The sequence below is a fragment of the Crocuta crocuta genome, unplaced genomic scaffold (assembly GCF_008692635.1).
Source record: "Crocuta crocuta isolate KB4526 unplaced genomic scaffold, BGI_CrCroc_1.0 scaffold216, whole genome shotgun sequence".
In the NCBI taxonomy this organism is placed as follows: Eukaryota; Metazoa; Chordata; class Mammalia; order Carnivora; family Hyaenidae; genus Crocuta; species Crocuta crocuta.
In genome coordinates, this window is record NW_027531504.1 from 11,065,610 (window position 1) to 11,089,521 (window position 23,912).

Genomic DNA, 23,912 nt, shown 5'->3' on the forward strand with positions numbered 1-23,912 from the left:
ACTAAGTCCAAAAATAGTGATATATGCCTAAGTTGCTATGGCAGTGCATGAGCAGAGTACCTAAATAAGGAGTGTGTGTGTGTGTGTGTGTGTGTGTGTGTGTGTGTGTATGTGTGCGCGTGCGCACACGCAGGCACACATATGTGCGTGCAGACTATTAGGATGGGGGACAGAAAATTTAATCAGAAATAACCTCCCAAACAGGATTGATCCCTGAGCAGATTCTTTAAGAATCTGCCTTATATGGAGAGCAAGGACATAGCTCAGCTTCTACATAGACAAGAAGGCTTGAGAGGGGATGGTGAGTTCAGAAAAACATGGACATTACTGGTTGTCTGTATCATGAATGACCTTGAATACCATTTGAAGCTGTTTGAATTCACCCTAAGAACTTTAGGAGGACCAGTGAAGGATTTTAAGCAGGAGAGTGATGGGCAAATTTGAATCTCAGAATACACTGAAAATGTGAAAAAGGAGGAGAAGAGGAAGGTGAGACTGGCAGCATAGAAACTAGGGCGCAGTTGCAGTGGTGATCCAGATACAAAGTGAAGAGTTCTTGATCTAGACCAGTAACATAGGGAATGAAGAAGAGGTGGCTGGTCTTAAATTCGGAGCTGCTGGCTAAATATTGGCACCGTTTACCAAGTTAGGAAATAGAGCTTGGGTATGGAGTATCCAGTCCTGATACAGATTTGAGAATCTTTAATTGATTGATCAAGCCATAAGGCCACACAGGATAATCCCTAAACTTCACTCCATAATAAATACTGTAGTGATTATGATGAACAGATGACCAGCATTAATACCATCCTTTCATCAGGAGGGATCATTAGGAGACTATTTCTTTGAGAAATGCTGGTTATCTGATACATACTGTGACTGAAACATGGAGCAGATAACACTGGTCGTGTTTGATGGCTGTAAGTATTGGACCTGCGTTAGTGCTGGCACAGCTTCCTCTTTAAGAACTTCCTGCCTCTTCGTGTGTGTGTGTGTGTGTGTGTGAGAGAGAGAGAGAGAGCACGCGTGCACGTACGCACACAAACTATCCTGACTGCTAGCCACTCTTTTACACAGTTAGAGAATCTGGTTCATGTTCTCTTTCACTCACGACACCTGTGAAAAGAATGTTTGAATTTTATGACTGTATTTGTTTTTTTTTCCCAAGAGGATATAATATTATTAATTGTGCACAATTACAGATGATATGTAAACTTTAGTCACATCTATAATTATATTTGATACCATAATTCAATTTGGATGTATTGCATAGGATGTGCCAGCAATCATATTAATAACCAAATAAACTCCACAGCTTTCCTTGGGTGACCCTTTCACCGTGAACTCCAGGTCACAACAAATTAACTGTCAGTTCAACTGCACTAAGATTTCTGGAGACTGGATTTCATGTCCAGGCACATCACAAATAAATCTCAAACGGAACCTGGTATCACCCTGAAGAGATTCTAACTTTACATTGTTGAGGTAGTTTACCAAGATGGCTTCAGAGTAAACTAACTTTACACAGCACATTTTTAAAAAGACATATTGATTTGGCACCATAATCAGACTATTACATTTAGCATTTGGCAGCAAGGGTGTAAAAAACAAAAACAAACAAAAAATCCTACACTAAAACCTTTTCTGGGAATGCTTTACATCTTTCACAGAACAGAAAGTAGAACAACCTGTATACAGTTAATCACGAATAGTCTTCAAGTTTTTTGCCCATATACACGAGTATTATCTTAAACATGTCTTCTTTGCAGCCACCACTGTGCTTGGCTGAGTTCACAAATCTGTTGTAACCAGTAGCTTCCCTGTCACTTCTCTGGCTCTCCTCTCCTAAGCTTTGTTTCCTGGCAGTAATTAAAACCTTCTGCCACTGCCATAGTTACTGCTGCTGCTGGAACTGCCACAGCCACCTTGGTTTTGTGGTTTGGCAAAGTATTGGCCTCCACCGCCATAGTGGCCAGAGATGCTGCCTCCAGAATGTCCTCCTTTTGTGGGTCCAGAATTGAAAGATTGATTGTTGTAGCTACCCAAATCACTGCAGCTCCGGGTACCTCCTGAATGACTTCCATCGTTACCAAGTACATTCTTGCCATCCCCACTGCCACCAACATCACCGCCTCGGTGGCCACTAAAGCCACCTGACCCATGGACGTTTCCTCCATGACCAAAGTCTCATGCCCACCAAAACCACCTTCATGACCACCACCAAAGTTTCCTGAACACTTTGACCTCTTTGGCTGGATGAAGCACTAGTCATCTTTTGCTTAGATAAGGCTTTTCTTACTTCATAGTTGTGGCCGTTCACAGTGTGGTAATTTTGAATAACAGTCTTGTCTACAGAGGAGTCATGGTCATGAAAGGTTACAAAAGCAAAGCTCTCTTGTTGCCAGTGTCTCTGTCAGTCATGATGTCAGTCACTTCAACTTTTTCATACTGTTCAAAATAATCTCTTCGGTGATATTCTTCAGTGTCTTTTCTTATGCCACCACCAAAACTCTTTCTCACAATTAAGCGGGCACCAGGTCTCTGAGAATCTTCTCTTGCGAGAGCCCTCTTTGGTTCCACAGCTCTTCCATCCACTTTGTGTGGCCTTGCATTTGTGGCTGCATCTACCACGGTGGCATATGTGGCAAACCCAGAGCATCTGCAGTGCTTGGTGTTTGGATCTGTCATTACCACACAGTCCGTAAGCATTTCCCATTGCTCACACTGGCTCCTCAGGCTCTCATCAGTTGTTTCCAAGTTCAAATCTCCAACGAAGAGCATCCACAGCTGTTGGGACTCTTGGAGAGACTGACTTAGGCTGATGGGGCAGGAGGGGAGACCTTAACAATGCTTTACTCAACAGTGTCCAACGGGTAGAAAGTGTGTCTTGTCACAGTATTTGAAAGTTATTTCTCCTGGGCCATTTTCCCCGATGGTAATTAGTTTCAAAGAGAAAAAAAAAAACTTTCTCTATAAATGCAGTCATTATTTTTATTGTCTTCAGTTTCTGGGTTTCTTCCACCGGCAAAATAAGAAAGAGGGAAACACCCACATCTTTCTACACACAAAAATGTAGGAAAGAAAAATATTGTATCTCTATCAAACAGTACACTGTTATCATAGCATCATATTTTCAGTTGTTTATAATGAAATATCTGTTACTGATATTCTATTCATACGCTGTTCTTCCTGGAGGTGTTATACCATAATTTTCAACTATGTCCAGTTACGTAATCTTCATCAAGGGGTTAAATATTTTAGATGGGATTCATACATTTATTTAAATGTTTGATGTTAGATTGGCTTTCTGTATTATAATTAGGAAACCATTTTTTTATCCATTAAAATGATGAGACCAAAAATTTTAAATAGATGTTGTATCTTTGCCTACTAAATTCCTTTTAAAAATTATTACATACATTTTTTCAGGCAGCAGCCTGGCAATGGAAACCTTGTTTGTTTGTTTTTTCTTTTTTAAAATTACATCTGAAAATGTCTTAATATTTTATTTTGGATTTGTCAAACAGTGATTTTCATTTTACATGTGTATTCAGCATATACTTATTTCTTTACCATCAGTTAGCATTTATGTATTATGGTTTATTCATTTATTTATTGAAATGCCACCTGCCCTTCTATGGCTTATTATTTCATTTGAGAAACCAGATATATAAAGAGGAGAATTTTTTAAAATCCTTGGAGTATAATGGCTAGAGAAATATCTTTAATTCAACAAATTTTATTAATTACTTTATGTGAGCCTTAAACATAGGAGTTATTCAGCAAAGTGTCACTTGTAAAGGAAGGTAGCTGTGGCTTCTTCCCTTCTAGAAACTTGCAATTTAGATTGTAGAAGATTTGGGGGAGGACATGATAAGATAATACTGATGAGGGGCTCCTGGGTGGCTCAGTAGGTTAAGCGTCCGACTTCGGGTCAGGTCATGATCTCATGGTTCGTGGGTTCAAGCCCTGCATCGAGCTCTGTGCTGACTACCAGCTCAGGCCCTGGAGCCTGTTTCAGATTCCGTGTCTCCCTCTCTCTCTCTGACCCACCCTGCTCACACTGTCTCTCTCTGTCTCTCAGAAATAAAACAATAAAAAAAATTAAAAAAAAAAAAGATAATACTGATGATGGTAGGTAAGTAAGTGAACACAAACTATATATTAAACTTGTTTGTTTGTTTCAATGTTTATTTCTGAGAGAGAGATAGAGAATGAGCAGGTGAGGGACAGAGAGAGAGGCAGAACCCAAAGCAAGCTCCAGGCTCTGAGCTGTCAGCACAGAGCCCAATGCAGGGCTCAAACTCACAAGCTATGAGATTATGACCTGAGCCCAAGATGGACACTTAACTGACTGAGCCACCCAGGTGCTCCTATATTAAACTCTTTACTTACGTTTTCACAACAACCTTATAATGTAGCTCAATATTGTCTTCTTCATTTTATAGATGAGGATACTATGGCCTAGACAGGTCAAGTAATTTGTCCCACATCATACAGTTAATACACAGAAGATACAGGGTTAATGGTCTATGTGACTTGATGTCTCATTCACATGGCCACCATATTATAGCAGAGAAAATTATATGATGTTACAAATAGCAGAAATGCAAGGAAAAATTGTTAATTGCCTTAAGAAGTAAAGTTGAGTTTTTATAGAGCTTTAGATGAGGGTCAAATTTCATCTATTTGGGGAAGATAAGGAAAGACTTCACTATTTAGCAAATGCAAATTAAAGTCAACTAATACAATGTACACTGTGTATACTGAATTCTCATAGAAAGCTTTCACTCTGTTTTTTGAAAGATTTAATGAATAATAAATAGACAGAAGGGTGGTTCTCATACCCAGCTGTGAATATATATAACTGTTAAAATCACAGTTATTGTTAATTGTACTATAATATTCACATTATGCTACATGATGAATAGAACAATAAATAAATAAATACAATATTTGCTCTCTAAAAGATGTTCTGAAAGTTTGCCAGTTTTCTGAATTGTAGCTTTGTTAAATGATTGGATAAATTCTTGTCTTAAAATTGCCTCTTCGTAGCATGAAAACAGTAGAGTAAGGGAGCTAAAGTCTCATTCAAGTGAGCAAAGCATGATTTACTGTGTGTGTACAATTTAAAAGAATTATCTCATGACTTTTAACACACAGCTCACTTCTTTCGAATCTGGCACGTGAAGAGTTTTGAGGAACAGAAGATAGGGCCTGTAGGAAAGAAATGGTGTTATTTATCTCAGAGAATAAGCAAGCTCAGGAAATAATTTTTCAAAAAGATATTCTAATTAGTGCCCCTGATTCTATGATAGCTTTATGTTTCACAAAAACACCAAGGATGGTTATTTGCGGATATACTTTGACTTGTTGATTCAGTTGGCTTTCTGTGCACAGATCTTCCTCGACTTAACAACATGGTTAAATCCTGATAAACTGCATTTAATACACCTAGCCTACTGAACGTCGTAGCTTAGCCTCGCTTATCTTAAATGTGCTAATGCCACATTAGCCTGCAGTTGGGCAAAAATCATCTAACACAAAGCCTATTTTATAATGAATTGTTGAATATCTCAGGTAAGTTATTGAATATTTTACTGAAAATGAAAAACAGGATGGTTGAAAGTGTGTCAGTTGTTTAGCCTTGGCGTTGTGTGGCTGACTGGGAGCTGTGGCTCATTGCCTCTGCCCAGCATCACCAGAGAGCATCATACCTCATGTATATTGCTAGCTCAGGAAAAGATCAAAATTTAAAATTTGAAGTGTAGTTCTACTGAATGTGTATTGCTTTTACACCATCATAAAGTTGAAAATTTGTAATTTGAAACATCATCGTAAATTAGGCACTGTCTGAATAACTATTATGATACTAACATGGTAGTGAAGTGTTTCCTTTTGAGGCACATGTTCTAAAATTGAAATGATACAGAGAATGCAGAGTGGCCTTCATGTAAGGATAACATGAAATTAATAAAACATTACATGGCATTTCTGGAATGCCATGTTTGTAGATAAGGTGGCCCAATGTCATTAAGGTATTAGTTCTCCTGAATAAATCTACAAATTCAAGGCAATTCTAATAAACCTCCCAGTAATTTTTTTTTTTTAGGATTTATTTATTTTTGAGAGAGAGCGCAAGCTGAGAAGGGGCAGAAAGGGGAGAGGGGACGACAGAAGATCCAAGGCAGGTTCTGTGCTGACAGAGCAGGCTCGATGCAGGGCTCAAACTCACATATCATGAGATCATGACCTGAGCCGAAGTCAGATGCTCAACTGACTGCGCCACCCAGGTGCCTCCCACCTTTTTAAAGATTTATTTATTTTCCTCCCAGTAATATTTTTAATGAAACTTTAATGTTTTAATGAACTTTAACGTTACAGGGAGAGACAGAGAGTCCACGATGGGGAGCACACAAACAGACCCACACAATTACAGATGGTTGGTATATGAAAGCCCTGGCTTTGCAGACACATGAAGATGGATTGGTCACTACATAGACTGTTCGGTAAATGTTGCTGGGACAACTGGCTAACTGGAAAAAATATATAATTATTTTCTTACTTTTAGCCACAAACAAAATCAATCCCAGAGGAGTTAAAGGCTTAAATGTGAAAACGAATACTCAGAACATCTAAAAGAAAACAGAAGACTATATTTTTACATTCCTAGTGGGCAAGGATTCCTTAAACACAATACAAAATGCACAAATTACAAAAGAAGGTTTAATAAATCTGACTACATTAAAACAAAAACTTGTGTGAATAAAGACAATCCCATAAAATAAAAATGAAGACAAACTGCAGAGTAGAAGACATATTATACATACAAACAACAAAGTACTGGTATCCAGAATGTATAAAGAACATTCTGGATAGTTTAAATTAGGAAAAAGAGAGGTAGAACAATTAAAAAGTGGACAGAGGGTTTAAACAGGCAATTTACAGAAGGATGCTAATATACATATAAAATATGTTCATGTTACCAATAATCATGGAAATGCAGTGAAATTAAAACCATGAAATTCCATTTCCTGGCCATAATTTTGTTAAAATTTAAAATGTCTAACAATGAAATATGAAATATTTATTTTGTAGAAAAAGAGGATATTGTCTTATATGAGAATAAATTTGGATAATATTTTGGACAATATCTGGTAAAACTATGACTTTTCCAGGCTAGAGAAACTGTTGCACGTGTATACAGGAGACATTTATGAGAGGCTCATTGTAGCACTTAACGGGAGTAGAAAGAATAGATACATTGTAGAAAAGTCAATCAGTGGAATGCTATTTGATAGTGAAAAGAAGTGAACTAGACTTAGCTGTATCACCATAGACAAATCAAAAAATGTTGATTTACAAGAAGTTCTGAAAGGATATAATATATTGTTGCATTTTTTTATGCACAGTTCTAATACATGCAAAACCCATTCTATCATTTAGGGATATCTACAGATGTTATAAAAAGTAATGGGGCGTGAATTGGGAGGGATGATAGATACCATATTCAAGATGGTGGTATCCTTTAAGAGGGAAAGAAAAGACGAAAGATCAGAAAAGGGTCCACTTTCTTTCTTAAGGTAGGGGAGAGGGTTGCTTTATTATGTCTATGTTTTTATTGAAAAGTTTAAAGCATAGTTGGAACTTTTAAAAGAAGACAGTTACCAGTTAGATAAAAGACGATTACTGATTCATTCAAAAATGTTAGTAATGGGGCACCTGGGTGTTTCAGTCAGTTAAGCATCTGACTCTTGATATCAGCTCAGGTCTTGATCTCAGGTTCCAGTCCCACATTGGGCCCCATGCTGTGCATGGAGCCTACCTAAAAAAAAAAAAAAAAAAAGATTAAAAAAATTGTTAGTGTTGCAGTGAGGTTTCTTATTCACTCATGTTTTAATTTTTCTTGGTTGCTGTGCTGTTGTGCACACAGAGAAGGGGCAGTTTTCTAAAAGGTGCACAGGTGGCTCTTCTGAGACATGTAGGTGAAACTAAACCAAATATGACTTTCCAAGTCAGACTTACATTTTTTCCAAGATACAATACTTGAGTGTAAATATCTTTAAAAAATACACCATTGTATAACATAAGCCATTACCTGCCTCAAAATTTAGATACACACATGCACGCACCTTTTTTAAACAGAGTGAAATGTCGTAGTTGGTGTTTGCCTAATCGTGTGAGAGGTGAAACATATAAGGACACTTCTGTACAGATTTTTTTTTTTTAAATGTTTTATTTCTAGGAGAGAGAGAGAGAGCGTGAGCAGGGGAGGGTCAGAGAGAGAGGGAGTCACAGACTCTGAAACAGGCTCCAGGCTCCGAGCTGGCAGTCAGCACAGAGCCCGACGCGGGGCTCGAACCCACGAACCGTGAGATCATGACCTAAGCGAAAGTCGAAAGTCGGACGCTTACCGACTAAGCCACCCAGGCGCCCCACTTCTGTACAGATTTTATATGTCGCTGTTGTAGCCTAACATTTCGTGGCTTCAAAATTACTAAGCTTCTCTAGAGATGAGAATAAAGATTAGAGACAAAGACAGACACTTGATTTGTTGCCACAGGTGCCTTTTCCAAGGGGATTGAATTAAACATTCAGATGTTATAGTTGATAGGTGCATAGGGATGTGCTTTTCAAGTCTTCTGACAAAAACAAAACTTCCAATTTGGTTTGAAGAAGGAAAATCAAAACCGTCTGTAAAACCTTACCCCTAAAGCCTGAAGGCTCTTTCTTTGAAGAAAAGACAATGATTTCTCCCAAGGGACAAGCAGAAGTCTTTCTCAGCTCAGCCAGTTTAGTTTGGGAGACACAAATTTCACATGACATCCTCTGATTTTATCCAAGAGATACTTTTAAGTCAATAAGACCGGCGCAGGTGGGTATGTTTTTACAAGGTTACACAGGGCACTGTGCAGATAGTCACAACAGAAGAGACGTGGTTATCTCCTGCGGGATTTCCTTCCTAGTAATTTCAGAAATTGCGAATGAATCTGATGTTGTGTCCTGTGACAGTCCCACATGGGTGACTCGATAGCTCCTTTTTCTGTTTCCCTGGTTGGTTCATCTCCTCCTTGGTTACCACAGGCTTCCGATCTGAAGGAGAGAGCTAAAGATAGAGCAATGCTCTGAGTCACTCCTGAAAGACAGCCGTTTTCTCTCTGTCAGGAATCTCAGATGAATTCAGCGACTGTCTGAATCCTTTGTGCTGATGGCAAACTCAGTGTAAAGCTTCCTACTCTTTGGCCACCACTTCCTCCAGTCCTCCAGGTTTGGTAATTCATCCACTCCAGAAAGGTCTCCATTCCATTGAGCCTCCTGCCTTGTCACTGCCCACCTCCTGTGTCTGTGTCCCTTTCCTTTACCCCAGAGTCTGTAGTCCATTATCATGGCCGTGCTCTAGTCCCGGACTTCGTCCCTCTGTTGTACTCACCCACACAATTTCAACCTGGTTAAATCTATTTCTTTGCCTACTCTGCACCAGCACCCAAGCAACTGATTTTGACTAGAAAGCCGTGCTGACTGGTTGCACCTTAAGTTTATTTACACAAAGTTTCAGGGCACTCAGTACTGCCTAGCCACCTCACTCACTGAGTAGCTATCACCTCGCGGCCCTGTGACATCACTGCTCTGCCTCTACTACTAGATCTTTTCCATCAGCAAGCATTTGTAATGTATTTACCATCTTTAAAAAGGAAAACTTCATCGGACCCCTTATCCCTCTCCAGCTGCTGTCTCATTGCTCGCTTTTAAAGCAGAACTCCCCAAAAGAGCTGCCTATGTTCAATCTTTATTTCTACATTTTCCACTCTTCTGAATCCACCTCAATTAAATTTTTGTCTCCACCATTCTGCTGTGTCATGGCCCCAGTGAATCCATCTATCTCGGGCTTTCTACAGCACTTGGTCCTGGTGAGCTCCTCCTTCCCCTTGAAAGTCTTCCATCACTTGGCTTCTGGGCCCCAGTACCCTTCCCACCTCATGGGCCACTAGTCACCTTCCCTGCTCTTCCTGCCTTTTGAAGTCTTTGCAACTCTTGTTTTGTTTGACTCCACCCCCCCCAAGTGATCATAGGCCCATGGCTATAATATTTATATGCCGAGCACCCCAACTTCAAGGTGCCAGAAGCTCCTGTACTTGGGACTTTTCCAGACCTTGCTCTGTGTATCTCTTCCTCTGGCTGTTCATTTATAAAAACTGGTAAATAGATATCACTAATCACTCTCCACAACTTCTCCACAGAAATGTAGAATCCTATACTTCCAGTGACATTCATGACAATTCCCTTTGGAAGCCTAATAAGCATCTCAAACTTGACATGCTTAAAATTTATTTTCTACCTTTCCCATTAAAAAAAAATACATCATCAGTGAAGCTATATCATAATATAGTACATTACCCAGCTTTATTTTTCTTCATAACCCTTGTCATTACCTGACATTACATCATATACCTGTATATTTATTTTCCTGTTTCACCCACTTAATTACAACATCATGTCAATGGGATCTCATTTATTCATTCCTTACAGTAGGCAGCATAATAGTCCTTTAAAGACGTCCATGTTTCTATTCCCAGAATATGGGAATGTGTTTTCTTACATGGCAAAAGAGACTTTGCAAATGTGATAAAGTTAAGGACCTTGAGTTAGGGAGATTATCCTGGATTATTCGGGTGGGCCCAATATAAACACTGGGTTGCCTGTGAAGGGAGGAAGGAGGCATGGAAATTAGAGAAGGAGAAATGGCAATGGAAGCAGAGATTAAAGTAATGCAGTCAGGAGCCATGGAAGGCAGGAGTCTCTTGAAACCAGAAAAAGCAAGGGGCAGTCTCTCCTCAGGAGTCTCCAGAAGGAACACAGCTCTCCTGGCACCGTGGTTTCGGCTCTGTAAAACCAATCTTGGACTTCTGACCTCCAAAACGTTAAGATAATAATACATTTGTGTTGTTTTAAGCAACTAAACTTGTAATTTGTTAACAGCAGCAGTAGGACACTAATGCACTTATGTATCTCTGGCATTTAGAATTTTTCTGGCGTGTAGGTACTAAGTAAAATAATGCTGTTTGAATGATTGTTATATCTTCAATATTTTAGATTGCATATAGAGATTATTGACGTTTCAGATTTGCATTCTAAATGTTATTGAAAATAAATAAACCATTCTTTATTTGAAAAGTAATAGTTACCTTTATTTTTGTCCAGGCAGAAGATATTTTTTATTATCCTAGTCTGTTTCAGGCAGGCATCTGTGTGTGTGTGTGTGTGTGTGTGTGTGTGTGTAGTGATATAAAATTTTCAGAATGTCCAGAATGGAAAGGACTTTGAAGGGCATTCAGTAGAATCTCCTGACCTGATGTTTGTATATTTTTCCTAATATCCCTAACAAGTGAGCATCACAAGTCTATTTTAGCATTTTCAGTGATGGGAAACTCACATTAGCTGGAGGGGTCAAGACCAATCTTGGATAGATTTTTCTGGCTTTTGTCAGTTTTGTTCCTTAGTTACAGAATTAAACCATGACTAAAATTCTTAGTTATAAGCCAACACTGACTTTTTAAAACCCATTTACTAAAGATATACCTGAAGTCCAAGTCATTGATTATCTTTACATGTGAAATGCCTACTTTTGCATTAATATTTGTCAGAAAGTCTTTATGGTAGACCATTAGGAACCATCAAGTATGCTGGAGGGAGTGTGGATAAAAATCAAGAAGTGATTTGCAGATTTGCAGTTAAGTGATAAGTGCTTCCATTGCTCCCTCACTGGGCCTCTGAGGGGGCATTTCAGACAGTAATTTTTAGTAGAGAATGGTATTATTTAACTTTGGGTTAAAAGTTTTTATTAGTAGTAAAAATGTTGGGTTTTTACTTCTCTCCAAATACTGTCAAATTATCAATATTTGTATTTTGTTTATGGTTCAACTGATCCAGGACAGTGAATTCAGTGACTGAGAATCAAAGTTCCACAACTGCTGAGCCCTATCAGTGTCTCATGCACTGTGCTAGACACCTGAGGAAAAAATATGGTCAAGTTATGGCTACTGACCTCAAGAGACTGCCTCTCAAACCAGTTGGGAATATAGACATATGAACACAAATATAACGAGAAATGATAGTGCTCTACTGATGGCAGGAATGACGACTTATGAGTGAAGTGGCCCCAGTGATTAATTCTGACTTGCTCACCCAGACAGGGAGTAGGTGAGAAGAAGAAGAAGGGGTGGGGGAGCAAGAGGGGGTGGACTGGGAAAGAGAGGAGAGGAGAGGAAGGGAATGAATATAAAAATGAGCCTCCAGGTGTAATAGAGCACCACAGCATCTTGAATGTCCCATTGCTAATTATATAAATAGTAGTAGTTTAGATGTGTCCACCTTGATTACACTATGCGTGGTTAATTTCGTGGAAAAAAATTTGCTTACAGGTGCCACAATTTTCACTTTCTATTAATGTATTAAAAAATTCATTCTCTAATGTATTGATGAGTGAAAAATTGTGCATTAATTTTTCCATGGCATCTATACAACCTGCTAAGAGCCCTTTGACCCTAGAATGTCAGAGGCTTTGTATCTAGCTCTCAGGACCATCAAAGCTGTTTGCATCAGTCAACTCTGTACTTCTTGTTTCATTTCGTATGTTCCGATGGGGAGTCCAGCCTTTTAACCTGTAGAAATAGGGTTTCTCGGCCACTCAGATTTATTCATGCAGTTGGTGAGGCTGCATTTCCCATCTTTGCAATGGCAGCCATGGGCCTGTCCAAAACAGGGGTGGTGATTGTCCTGCCATCCTTTTGGAGGCAGTGGTTCTTTGGAGAACTGTAAGCTCCATGAAGGAAGGTGCCACATCTCCCTTGCCCTTTGCTGTAGCTTTAACGCCTGCCATCGGAGACCTTCGTCTGCTAACTCAGCCCCCGAGGGAGTTCTTCATACCTCACTGTACTTCAAGTGTCAGCAATAAAAGAGATAAGGGAACGAAGTGTGATTTCTTCCTTTTATGAAGTAGCAAAGCATTTGCTCTTTTCTGCAGTCTTCTAGTCATTTGTCTGCCTGTGTTTCTTGTTCATTCTGCAGTGCAAGTGATGTGCCAGGCGCTGCAGGGGTTCTGGGCCTTGCTCTGTCTTAATTCTCTCACCACAACAGAGGATTCTCGAGAGCAGACTTCTCTTGTACCACGCATACATTTATATTTTTTCAATTTTTAAAAAATTTAAGTCCAAGTTAGTTAACATATAGTGTAATATTGGTTTTAGTAGAATTTAGTGATTCATCACTTACATACAACACCCAGTTATCATCCCAAGAAGTAGTCTCCTTAATGCCCATCACCCTTAATGCCCATCCATCTAGCTCCCCCACCCAGCATGCCTCCAGCACCCCGTCAGATTGTAGGTATTTAAGAGTTTCTTATGGTTTGCCTCCCTCTCCCTTTTTGTCTTATTTGTCCTTCCTTTCCCCTTGTTCATCTATTTTGTTTCTTAAATTCCACATATAAGTGAAATCATATGCTATTTATCTTTTTCTGACTTACTTCGCGTAGCATAATATACTCTAGTTCCATCCACGTTGCTGCAAATGGCAAGAGTTCATTCTTTTTGGTCGGCGACATAAAATTTAACCTTGGTAAATGCTTAGTATGATGTGGGTGCTTGGTAAACATTTACCCAGGACATGAGTGCCAGCAGCTTTGAGGTAGAGGAGGGCCTCATGCACTGAGAGCAGTGGGGACCAAAGCCTCATTTGCTGGACTTTGGATGGCATAGAATCACATATTTTTGCCTTCCTCATTTTCTTTTTTTATTTTTATGAATGAGTGTGTTAAAACTTCCCCATGCTATACGTCTCTCTCTTTCCTTGTACAAATAGGATTAAAAGTCAGGGTTGGTTCGTGGGAAAAAATATGCTAATTTCTAGATTCCAGTACCTCTGAGAGACAGTGGCTAATGTGGGATGGAGTTCTAGTACTTTTCCCCCTCTCTCTGCCCATACCCTTTTCTGTGTTTTATTCATCTCCACATGTCATGTCATAGTAATTTATTTGATGCTGGCCCCAACAAGAAAAGCATTATTAAGACTGTATTGAGATCTTTTATTCCCTAGACTGTCTAGGTCTTAAAATCTTTCCTTGTCCATTTCCTGTTACCCTTTCTTCACTAACCACCCTGGCTGCAAAGCCCCAGAATTCAACGACAGGTTTCTTAATTAGGTCGAGGCCTTTTCCCATGAATGGCTGGTACTGTTGCCACAGCATCACAGGTGATATTTGCATGTACTTACGGAGCCGTGTTGTGACCCATATGAAGAAGACTGCCTTGGTCATATATAGAGTGTTTGGTTTCCATCTGTGAGAACAGTAATAAAATCTGCATACAAATAGTTAACGTATTCAAAAGGATTCAAGTTCCTGCCAAGTGCTGGGGGGGGGATGTAGTGGTAAGTGAGGGAGACAGACATTATATCAGGAACAAATATCTAGACACCAACTCTGACCAGTTATGGAGAAAAACCTCAGGGTGCCATGTTGGAGAATGGAAGGTCCAGTTTCAGTAAGGTGATCAGGGAAGACCTTCTCAAGTGACAATTAAGCAGACGTTTGGAGATCAAAAAGGATTCAGCCATGCTAGAAGGGCAGAAAAGGCACTGCAGGCAGAGCAGAAGCAAAGTTAAAAAAAATTTTTTTTAAAAGTCTGTTCTTTGAGGAGGAATTAGTTATTTGGGGATGAGGATCATTGTACATGGCCATCCACACATTGTTCCCAATCAGTGAGATGACTGCCCAGGATCGGGAATGCAGACTGTGATTAATAGGCAGGACTTAGCAGCAAATCCTTTGTGTATTTCTTTATGGGGCTTTCATTTCTATCTTTGCCACTGGGGACCCAGGTAGAGAAATTCTGTATGTTCCTTCCCCCCTTCCCTTAGCTCGGAGCATGAATGAATGGGTCATACTGGCTCTGGCTAATCAGTAGCATTAAAAATCCTTTGTTAACGTGTTCCTCCATGGTCTGTGATTGCTAGGAATTTTGCTTCTGGACATTTTAATGACAATTTTAGCTTTTCTTCCTCATGTGGAATGAATAATTCAGAGGGCTAGTAATGGGATTGTTTTGGGGTGTGGATTTTAAATGAGTGCTTCATATCCTAAAATAATATGACTCAGGTATTTCAGGTTCACACTTTAACATTGTCAGGCATATCACAAAGGGCAGGGGAGGGTCTTGGGGGGTACAGAGCAAAACTGCTCAGCAACCAGGATGGCTTTTGAAGATAAATATAGCCTGCTAGACAATAAAACAAAAATATAAGTTTATAAATTTCTGAGGGTGAAGAGTAGAGAAGATATATTACCAAATGACTGAAAGGCTCAAGCTTCAGGAGAGCCAAATGTTGGATCGTGCCGCCCACTGCTGGGTTCTCGCTGCCTAGAATGGTGCCTAGCACAGAGCGGGGCCCTGGGCCTGTTTGTTGAGTGAACAAACAGAGAGACCCCTGAGCCAGGTAGGAGTACAAAGATGTGTTTTATACACCCTTTTAAAATACACTTGAATTGCAAATGGTGGATTTTGAGTTTGTTTTTGTTATTTTCAACAAATGGTGAATTTATAAGATTGTGACAGGGGAAACTTGAAAGTTTTCATATTCCTAAAAAATGGTTGGGAGGATCATGGAGATTTATGATTGGTTATGTCTCATACATCTTTCCTACGTGTATGGCCTTGGGCAAGTTATTCGTTCTTTCTGTATCTGTTTCCTCATCTATAAAATGGGAATATTAGTAGAACCTACTTGATGGGATTATTGTGAGAATTAAATCAGTTTATATGTGTAAAGTACTTGAAACAGTACCAAGTACTTAGCAAGCCCTGTTGTCACCATCATCGTCATCATTAAGGTAACATGTTTGAGAGGTAACCTCTCAGGAACTCTCATGTGATAACCAGAAATGTAAAATTGATTAAAAACTTTAAAAATTTTCTGTGATATGTGTATTTAGATTTTTATTTGTTTTTCACAATAGCTTTAATAAGATATAATTCACATACTGTAAAATTCACCGTTTTAAAGTGTGTAATTCAATGGTTTTTAGTATATTCACAAAGTTGTGTAACCATCATCACTACCTAATTTTAGAATATTTTACCACTCCAAAAAGAATCATAGAACATTTTATTCCCTCCATCCCTCCCTCTCTCCATTTATTCCCTCTCTCCCTCTCCCTTCCTTCCTTCCTCTTTCTGCCTCTCTCTTTTTCTTTTTCTTTTTTTTTTTGGCTTCTCACCCACATGGGGCTCAAACTCACAACCTTGAGATCAAGAGTCCTGTGCTCTACAGACTGAACTGCCAAGTGACCGAGAATTTTAGAACATTTTCATCACCCTCATACCCACTACAATCTCTCCTCCTTCTTCTCTCTTCCTAGCTCTTGGCAACCAGTAATCTCAGTCTGTCCTCATACATTTGTCTGTTCTGACCATTTCATGTATGTGGAATCACACAATGCATGGCCATTGTGTATAGCTTCCTGAACTTAGCTTAATGTTTTCAAGGCTCATCCACATTATAGCATATATTAGTACTCCATTCCTTTTGTGGGTAAATAATATTCATTGTATGGATATATACCACATTTTGTTTATCCATTCATTATCACAGCATTTGGATGCATATGAATTGTACCTGGGCTATTAAGAATAATGCCTCCGTGACATTCATAAACAAGTTTTGTTTATCTGCGGTATATACCAAGGAATGGAATTGCTAGCTCTTTTGGTAATTCTATATTTAACATTTCAAGGAACTACCCAAACTACTTTCCAAAGTGGTTGCACTGTTATACAGTTGCACTAATGACTATATTGAGGGTTCCAATTTCTCTACATCTTCACCAACATTTCTTAGATTCTTTTTTGTTTTAGTCATCCTAGTGGGTATGAAGTGGTATCTCATTGTGGCTTTGATTTGCATTTCTCTGATGGCTAATGATGTTGAGCATCTTTTTTATGAGCTTATTGACCATTTGTGTATCTTCGGAGAAACATCTATTCAGATCCTTTGACCATTTTTCTTTTTATATTTGAGTTGTAAGAGTTCATATGTTCTTTATATGTTCATTGGCAAGTCTCTTATCAAATATATGATTTGCAAATGTTCTATTCTGTGGAGTTTTTTTTTTTTTTTCCAGTTTCTTTATGGTATCTTTTGAGCATGGAAGTGTTTAATTTTGAGAAAGTCCAATTTATTTATTTATTTAGTCAGTTATTTGTACTTTTGGTGTTGTGTCTAAAAAGCCTGTGTCTGTCCAAAGTCAGGAAAATTTACTTGTATGTTTTCTTCTAAGAGTTTTATAGTTTTAGTTCTTATATTTAAGTCTATGATCCATATTGAGGTAACTTTGTATATGGTGTGAGGTAAGGGTCCAAATTCATTCTTTTGAACGTAGACATCTACTTTTTCCAATATCATTTGTGAAAAACACTATTCTTTCCCCATTAAATTGTCTTGGTGACCTTATTCAAAAACAAACTGACCATAAGTGGAAGGACTTACTTTTGGACTTTCAATTCTGTTGCATTGATCTGTGTGTTTGTCTTTATGCCCATTGCCATACTGTCTTCACTACTGTAGTTTTGTAGTAAATTTTGAAATTGGGAAGTGTGAGTCTTCTAACTTTTTTCTTCAATGCTATTTTGGCTATTCTGGGTTCCTTGCATTTCCTTATGAATTTTAAGATCAGCTTGTCAATTTCTGCAAACAAGGCAGCTAAGATTTTGATAGGAATTATATCTGTACATATCAATTTGAGGAGTAGTATTGCCATCTTAACAGTATAAAGTGTTCCAGTTGGTCTGTGAACTTGTCACAGGTGTGTATGCTTTTCCATTTATTTAGATCTTTAATTTCTTTCAGTGATTTTGCAGTTTTCAGTGTACCAGTCTTACACTTCTTTTGTTAAATTTATCCTAAGTATCTTATTCCTTTTGATGCTATTGTAAATGGGGTTAGTTTTTAAAATTTTATTTTCGATTGTTCATTACCATATGTTTGGACAGTTGTTGTTTTGTTTTGTTTTTTATTTTACTGTAGTAAAATATAGACAACATAAAATTTACCCTTTTAACTACTTTTAAGTGTACAGTTTACTGGCAATAAGTATTCACGATGTTGTGTAATCATCACCACTATCTATTTTGAGAACTTTTTCACCATTCCAAACAGAAACTCTGTACCCATCAAGCAATAACTCCACCCTCCCCGACCCTCCTGCCCATAGTAACTTTACTGTTTCTGTCTTTGTGAATTTGCATGTTTTTCAGACCTCATATTAGTAGACTCATACACTATTTTCCTTTGAGTTTGGCTTATTTCACTTAGCATTGTATTTTCAGGGTTCATCCTATTGTAGCATGTATCAGAATTCCAGTCATTCTGGTGGCTAAATAATGTTCTATTGGATGTATATACCACATTTTGTTTATATATTTATCGGCTGATGGATACTCATATTGTTTCCACCTTTTGGCTGTTGTGAATAAAACTTCTATGGGGGCGCCTGGGTGGCTTAGTCGGTTAAGCGTCCGACTTTTGCTCAGGTCATGATCTCGCGGTTCGTGGGTTCGAGCCCCGCATCGGGCTCTGTGCTGACTGCCAGCTCAGAGCCTGGAGCCTGTTTCAGTCTGTGACTCCCTCTCTCTCTGACCCTCCCCTGCTCATGCTGTCTCTCTCTCTGTCTCTCTCCTAGAAATAAATAAAACATTAAAAAAAAATTTAAAAAAAAAAACAAAAAAAAAAAACAAAACTTCTATGAACAGTGGTGTACAAGTACCTAAGTCCCTGCTTTCAGTTCTTTTGGATTTATACTTAGGAGTGGAATAATTGTTAGATCATATGGTAATTCTATGTTTAACTTTTGTGGAACAGCCCAACTGTTTCCTACAGCAGCTGCACCATTTTATATTCCTACCAGCAGTTGCATGCAGGTTCTGATTTCTCCACATCCTCACCAATACTTGTTATTTTTTATTTTTGTAAAAGTAATTGTCATCTTGGTATGGTATTTGTTTTTAATTAAGAACTGGACTGGGGCGCCTGAGTGGCTCAGTCGCTTAAGCATCCAGCTTCAGCTCAGGTCATGATCCCGCTGTTTGTGGTTTCAAGCCCCACATCGGGCTCTGTGCTGACAGCTCAGAGCCTGGAGCCTGCTTCAGATTCTGTGTCTCCCCTTCTCTCTGCTCCTCCCCTGTTCATGCTCTGTCTCTCTCTGTTTCTCAATAATAAATAAATGTTAAAAATTTAAAAAAAAAAAACTGGATTGCATCTAACAGTCTTTTTAGTGGTAAAATGCCTCATCTTTCAGAAAGATAAATACAAAGTGTATTTCATTAAAATATCAAGGAAAATAGTGAATTTTCTCTATTCATTGTCAGCTTTATTTTCTCCCTGCAGAGTCATTTCTTTAATACTGTAGTTGAGGATAAACAATGAAATGAAAGCTGGGTATTTAGAAGAGGACTATTGGAAACTCCTTTTAAGGTTTGGAAAATATAACTCTTCTTGTCTTTTCTATGATGTCAAAGACAACAGATACCGCTGTTAGAACCTCAGCAGACAAGGGTGAAGAGATCAACAGCTATTTCTTGAACCCTTCTTTATTGTCATCGGAATGTTCACCAGTGGCCTTGAAAAAGAAAACCGAAGACATGAGTGACTTCCCCTCTGAGAGCCAGCGAAGCGTACCGCTCGCCGTGACCGATGCTTTAGAGCATATCATGGAACAGCTCAATGTACTGACACAGGTGGGTCAGCACGCTTTGCATGTACTTAAGGGCTAGTGAAACAATCCTGGTTACCGCAGGTTGCAGAACTCGCAGGCAGGGGCAATTCTTTTTTCTCAGAAAGGCACGCTCGGGGTGGCCATCCAGATAGCAAGGCCTGCTCTGCCGGACTGCGATAGTAAGGTACTACAGAGGGCAGAGCAGAGCCCACACGTGTGTGCGCACGCGTGCCCTGGTGCTATATCAGGCTTCCGGAGGCCAGAAGCAACAGCGGAGACTATGAAGAATAGCACTGGTCCTCCATGCTATAAAGGTATTTGATTCTGCTCAGTAGCGCTTTACCCTAAGGTTTTTGATGTAGTATGTTCAGATTAGGACATTGTCAAAGAAATATTTAGGGCCACAGCAAAATGATGAACAGTTTCTGGTTAGAATGAAATTGTGACAAAGTTTATAGTTCTTCACTCTACAGATCTTCTCACTGTCCAAGATGTAACTTTCCTAATTTCAAAGCTTTTTACATTGCCTCAGTGTTCTCTTGGAGGTGATAGTTTTTGCATTCTTGTTTTAGAAATCACCTTGTCCTTTGATGCCATTTTACATTTGCAAAGAAGGTATACTGTGGGTCTTCATATACCAAGGGTCTTCCAACTCTCCATCAGGAGATAAAGATGTCATTTAAGGGAAGTTATGTGTTGCGGTAACTCCTCCAACTCTGTGGATTAAGTGTTTCCTTGGAAGAAGTCTTATTATTCCTCCGATACACAGAATGAGCAGACCTTGTTATAAGTTATACAGAAAGAGAGGCTATAATGTGAACTGGAGAGATGTCAATTACTTTTCCATAATACATATTTTGAGTTGGAATAGCTCTCACATAGAAATCCTCTCATTCTGTTCTCATCACTGCTGCACATTATAATCACCTGGGCAGTTATAAAGCATACGGATGGCCAATTCTCATCTCCAGAGATCCATTGACATTGGTCTGGGGTAAGGGCCTGTCATTTGTCTCTTAACCCAGTATGACTCTGTTTTATAGCCAGGGTTTAGAACCACTAATTAAATGGATACTAAAAACCCACAAATAACATCTCAGGGCCTTTAGAGGCAAGGGGCATGTATGTGGTTTTGGGGGTCCTGTCAGAATGTGGGAAAGAGCCATGTGAGAACTTGGAGTCATCATATGATTTGTTCAGTGAAAATCATATTTAAATCACCAATTTTCATATTGTAATACTGTGCTGGAGGTGACTTTCTCTGTGTTTATCAGACATTTCTTTCCTTTAAAGGCAGTTTCCCCTTTGGCCTCATGCCAGATTTAGTATCGGTTGGCTTATTCCCCATATTGCCACAGCTTCTTCACCTATACTGTTGTGTTTGATGTCGGTCATTCTTAGAGACTCTTCCAAATGAATCTGTCCATAGCCTCATGACCCATCTCTCCTTTTTACCCAATTCAAAGTTAAATGAACCACTTTAGCTTTATTCACTGTCCCTTTTAATTTTGAAAGGCTGGCTTCCTTTTTACAATTAAGAGGTTAAAAGCAAGCCCAACACACTTGCAAAATAGAAACACTGAATCTGTGGGCAAGTAGCAAGTAAAATAAACATGTTCTGACGCACTTTAATTACAGATGACTGAACATCGCCTAACTTAGTCTCTGTGTTTATAACCTATCTGTACTGAGCTATAATTAGAAATAAAATAAAATTACATTTATATGGTAGATAAATGGAGTTAACTTGTGTTCAAGGTGTTGCTAATATACATATCAACAGCTTTAGCATGTGGGATTGGGATAATGTGTATAAAATATATGGCAAAACGCTTGGCCCATATAGGTACTCAAGAAATGGTAAAAAAATATTATCAGCATCATTTTTAATTAGTCATAATCCATAGTATGGACTATAAAAGCAAAAGCTGGTAAATAATGATTTTTAAAAAATGTTTGCCTTCAGAAGGTGATAGGGAATCAGCTCATTGCCTTGAAACTTGTTGACTAAAATGACCAAGCATTTATTTTGCCTTTCCTATATGAACTCTAGTACTAGATAGCCAAGTAGTAGATGAGGAAAGGGTCTCTTATTAACAAATTACCCTAACTAGTACTTTTTTTGAAGGATGAGATTAGAATATCATCATTTATAATCCTCACGAATTAATAGATTCAGGCACTGAGCAATTCCCAACATCATGAGAAAAGAAATCAAACCTTATTGACATATCTTATAACGAAATAGAGCACTACCTATAGTCTTATCTATAGATCTTGGTAGATCTATAGTCTTAAAGATCTAGTACAAGTCTACTAAAGCCTTTGAATCCAGCTGCAATGTATAGAACAGGCAGAGAACCAAATAGACCAGACTGAACCCTTAGCGTGCTCCTCTTCACATTCAGGCTGGTGGAAGCACTACAGGCAGACTCTACTCAAAATGGCCTGAGTCTGTCAACAAATTATAAAGAAAAAAGGGAGAGGGGATGAGAAGCTGTAGGTTAAAAGGAACTTTAAATGACGTATCAAACTTTGCAAATGGGTAAGACAAAATTACAGTGTCAAGGGACACACACCTGAAAGATAAAACCATAAAGAGACGCAAGAAAGTTACTTGGTCAGGAATGCAGCTGTTCTCGCAGGAGGGCAGGAGTGCGGACTCGGCGAGGCCCCTGGGAGTAACTCCTTGGCAGAGTTCCAGTTCTTGAACTAGTTATGAGGCTGCTTTTCTCATGAGAATTCATTAAGGGACATGTGTTCTGTGCAGCTTCCTGAATCCATTTTATTTTAGAATAAAGAGTTTAAAGGAAATATAAAAGATTGAAGATAAAGTAGTCAATATCACAAAAAATTGGATTTGCCACATTTAAAAGTAGCCATTAGTGTGTGTGTGTGTGTGTGTGTGTTTGTGTGTGTGTGTGTGTGTATACACATGTGTGTAGTCAGAAGCTCATTTGTTAGCCAAAGGGGTTAAAATAGCTAAGATTCACCAAGTCCTGTGTGCCGGGCACTGGCATAAGCATTTTCCGTGCATTATTTTATCCAGTCTTCCTAACACCCCGGGAGGTGCCGTTATCATTTTCAGGCTGTAAGAACTGATGCCAGTCATTGTAATATTTTCAAAGTAAACTAGGTGTCCAGCTCCCTGGGGTGGCATAGCTATGGTCCATCATGGATTGATCATGCCAGAATGACCAGCGATGACATTTAAGGAGCCCGTGGGCTGGGCAGGTGGCATTTGGCCTCCACCCCCGACACTGCCATATAGCACGAGAGCCCGCTTAGAATGGTTCATGTGGCCTCTTCCCTGGCATTGGTGCTTTAGGAGGCCAGACAAGAAGGCCTCATCTCTTACTCTCTTCTCCCCAAAGCCATCAGATTTCTTTTCCTCAAATTGCTTGCTGGTGCTTTTTGCCCCACGGTAGAGCCCAAAAGCTGAACAAACTCTGGGGTTCACTTTTGAGCCCCTTCCTGGCAAAAGGGTGGACATTCCAGTTCCTAAAAGGAACCCTCTGCAGAGATGACCATCACCGTCCTCACCATCAGGTCACCAGACATTGATTATTTTGTCCTCCTTTTACAGACTGTTTCAATCTTGGAGCAGCGACTGACTTTGACCGAGGATAAGCTGAAAGACTGCCTTGAAAATCAGCACAGGCTTTTCAGTGCTCTCCAGCAGAAAAGTTAAATAGAAAACTATGAGCAGAGGCATGATAAATGAACACATGTACATAGTCTCTGGAAGGTAGTACGAGATGCTTCCTTCACGCAACACAACCGTGTACTGATTATCATGATCATGACGTCTCTTAAAAGGGTGAGCAACAGAACCAAAGGCAGAAAAGGTATAATTAACGACCAATTTAAACACACAAATCAATGTCAAGGACTAATTCAAATCATTACCATTTATGATTGCAGTAATAAAGTGATAAGTATTCAAGTGGCTCTATATTTTCCCCCATATTATTTTAAATGCCAGTTTTCAGTTCTAGTCCAAATCCTGCCAGGACAGTAACCAAATCTTTGAATTTCATTGTTAAATCATTGCAGTTGATCACGTTCAGGCAATTCCTTAAAGCAATGGATGTGTTTCTTTAGCGAGCAACACCCTTGGGGTGAAGTAATACAGTTACCTCTGGAACAG

The 23,912-nt window shown here is 39.1% G+C and overlaps 1 protein-coding gene and 1 pseudogene across 2 annotated transcripts in view; one reads left to right on the forward strand and one right to left on the reverse strand.

Moving 5' to 3' along the window:
• POC1B (POC1 centriolar protein B) overlaps positions 1-23,708 on the forward strand; it is a 95,213-nt gene extending 71,505 nt beyond the window's left edge. The window contains exons 10-11 of one of the 2 annotated variants that reach the window (XM_077772158.1): positions 19,566-19,784; positions 23,349-23,708. In XM_077772158.1, coding sequence (XP_077628284.1) covers positions 19,566-19,784; positions 23,349-23,453 — 324 coding nt within the window. In that variant the 3' untranslated portion in view covers positions 23,454-23,708. Of the gene's footprint in view, positions 1-6,384; positions 6,504-19,565; positions 19,785-23,348 lie in introns of those variants that run through there. The other variant, XM_077772157.1, reaches the window with a different exon arrangement.
• On the reverse strand, positions 1,870-5,722 carry LOC144238384 (heterogeneous nuclear ribonucleoprotein A1-like; annotated as a pseudogene).
• Positions 23,709-23,912: the final 204 nt, after the last annotated feature.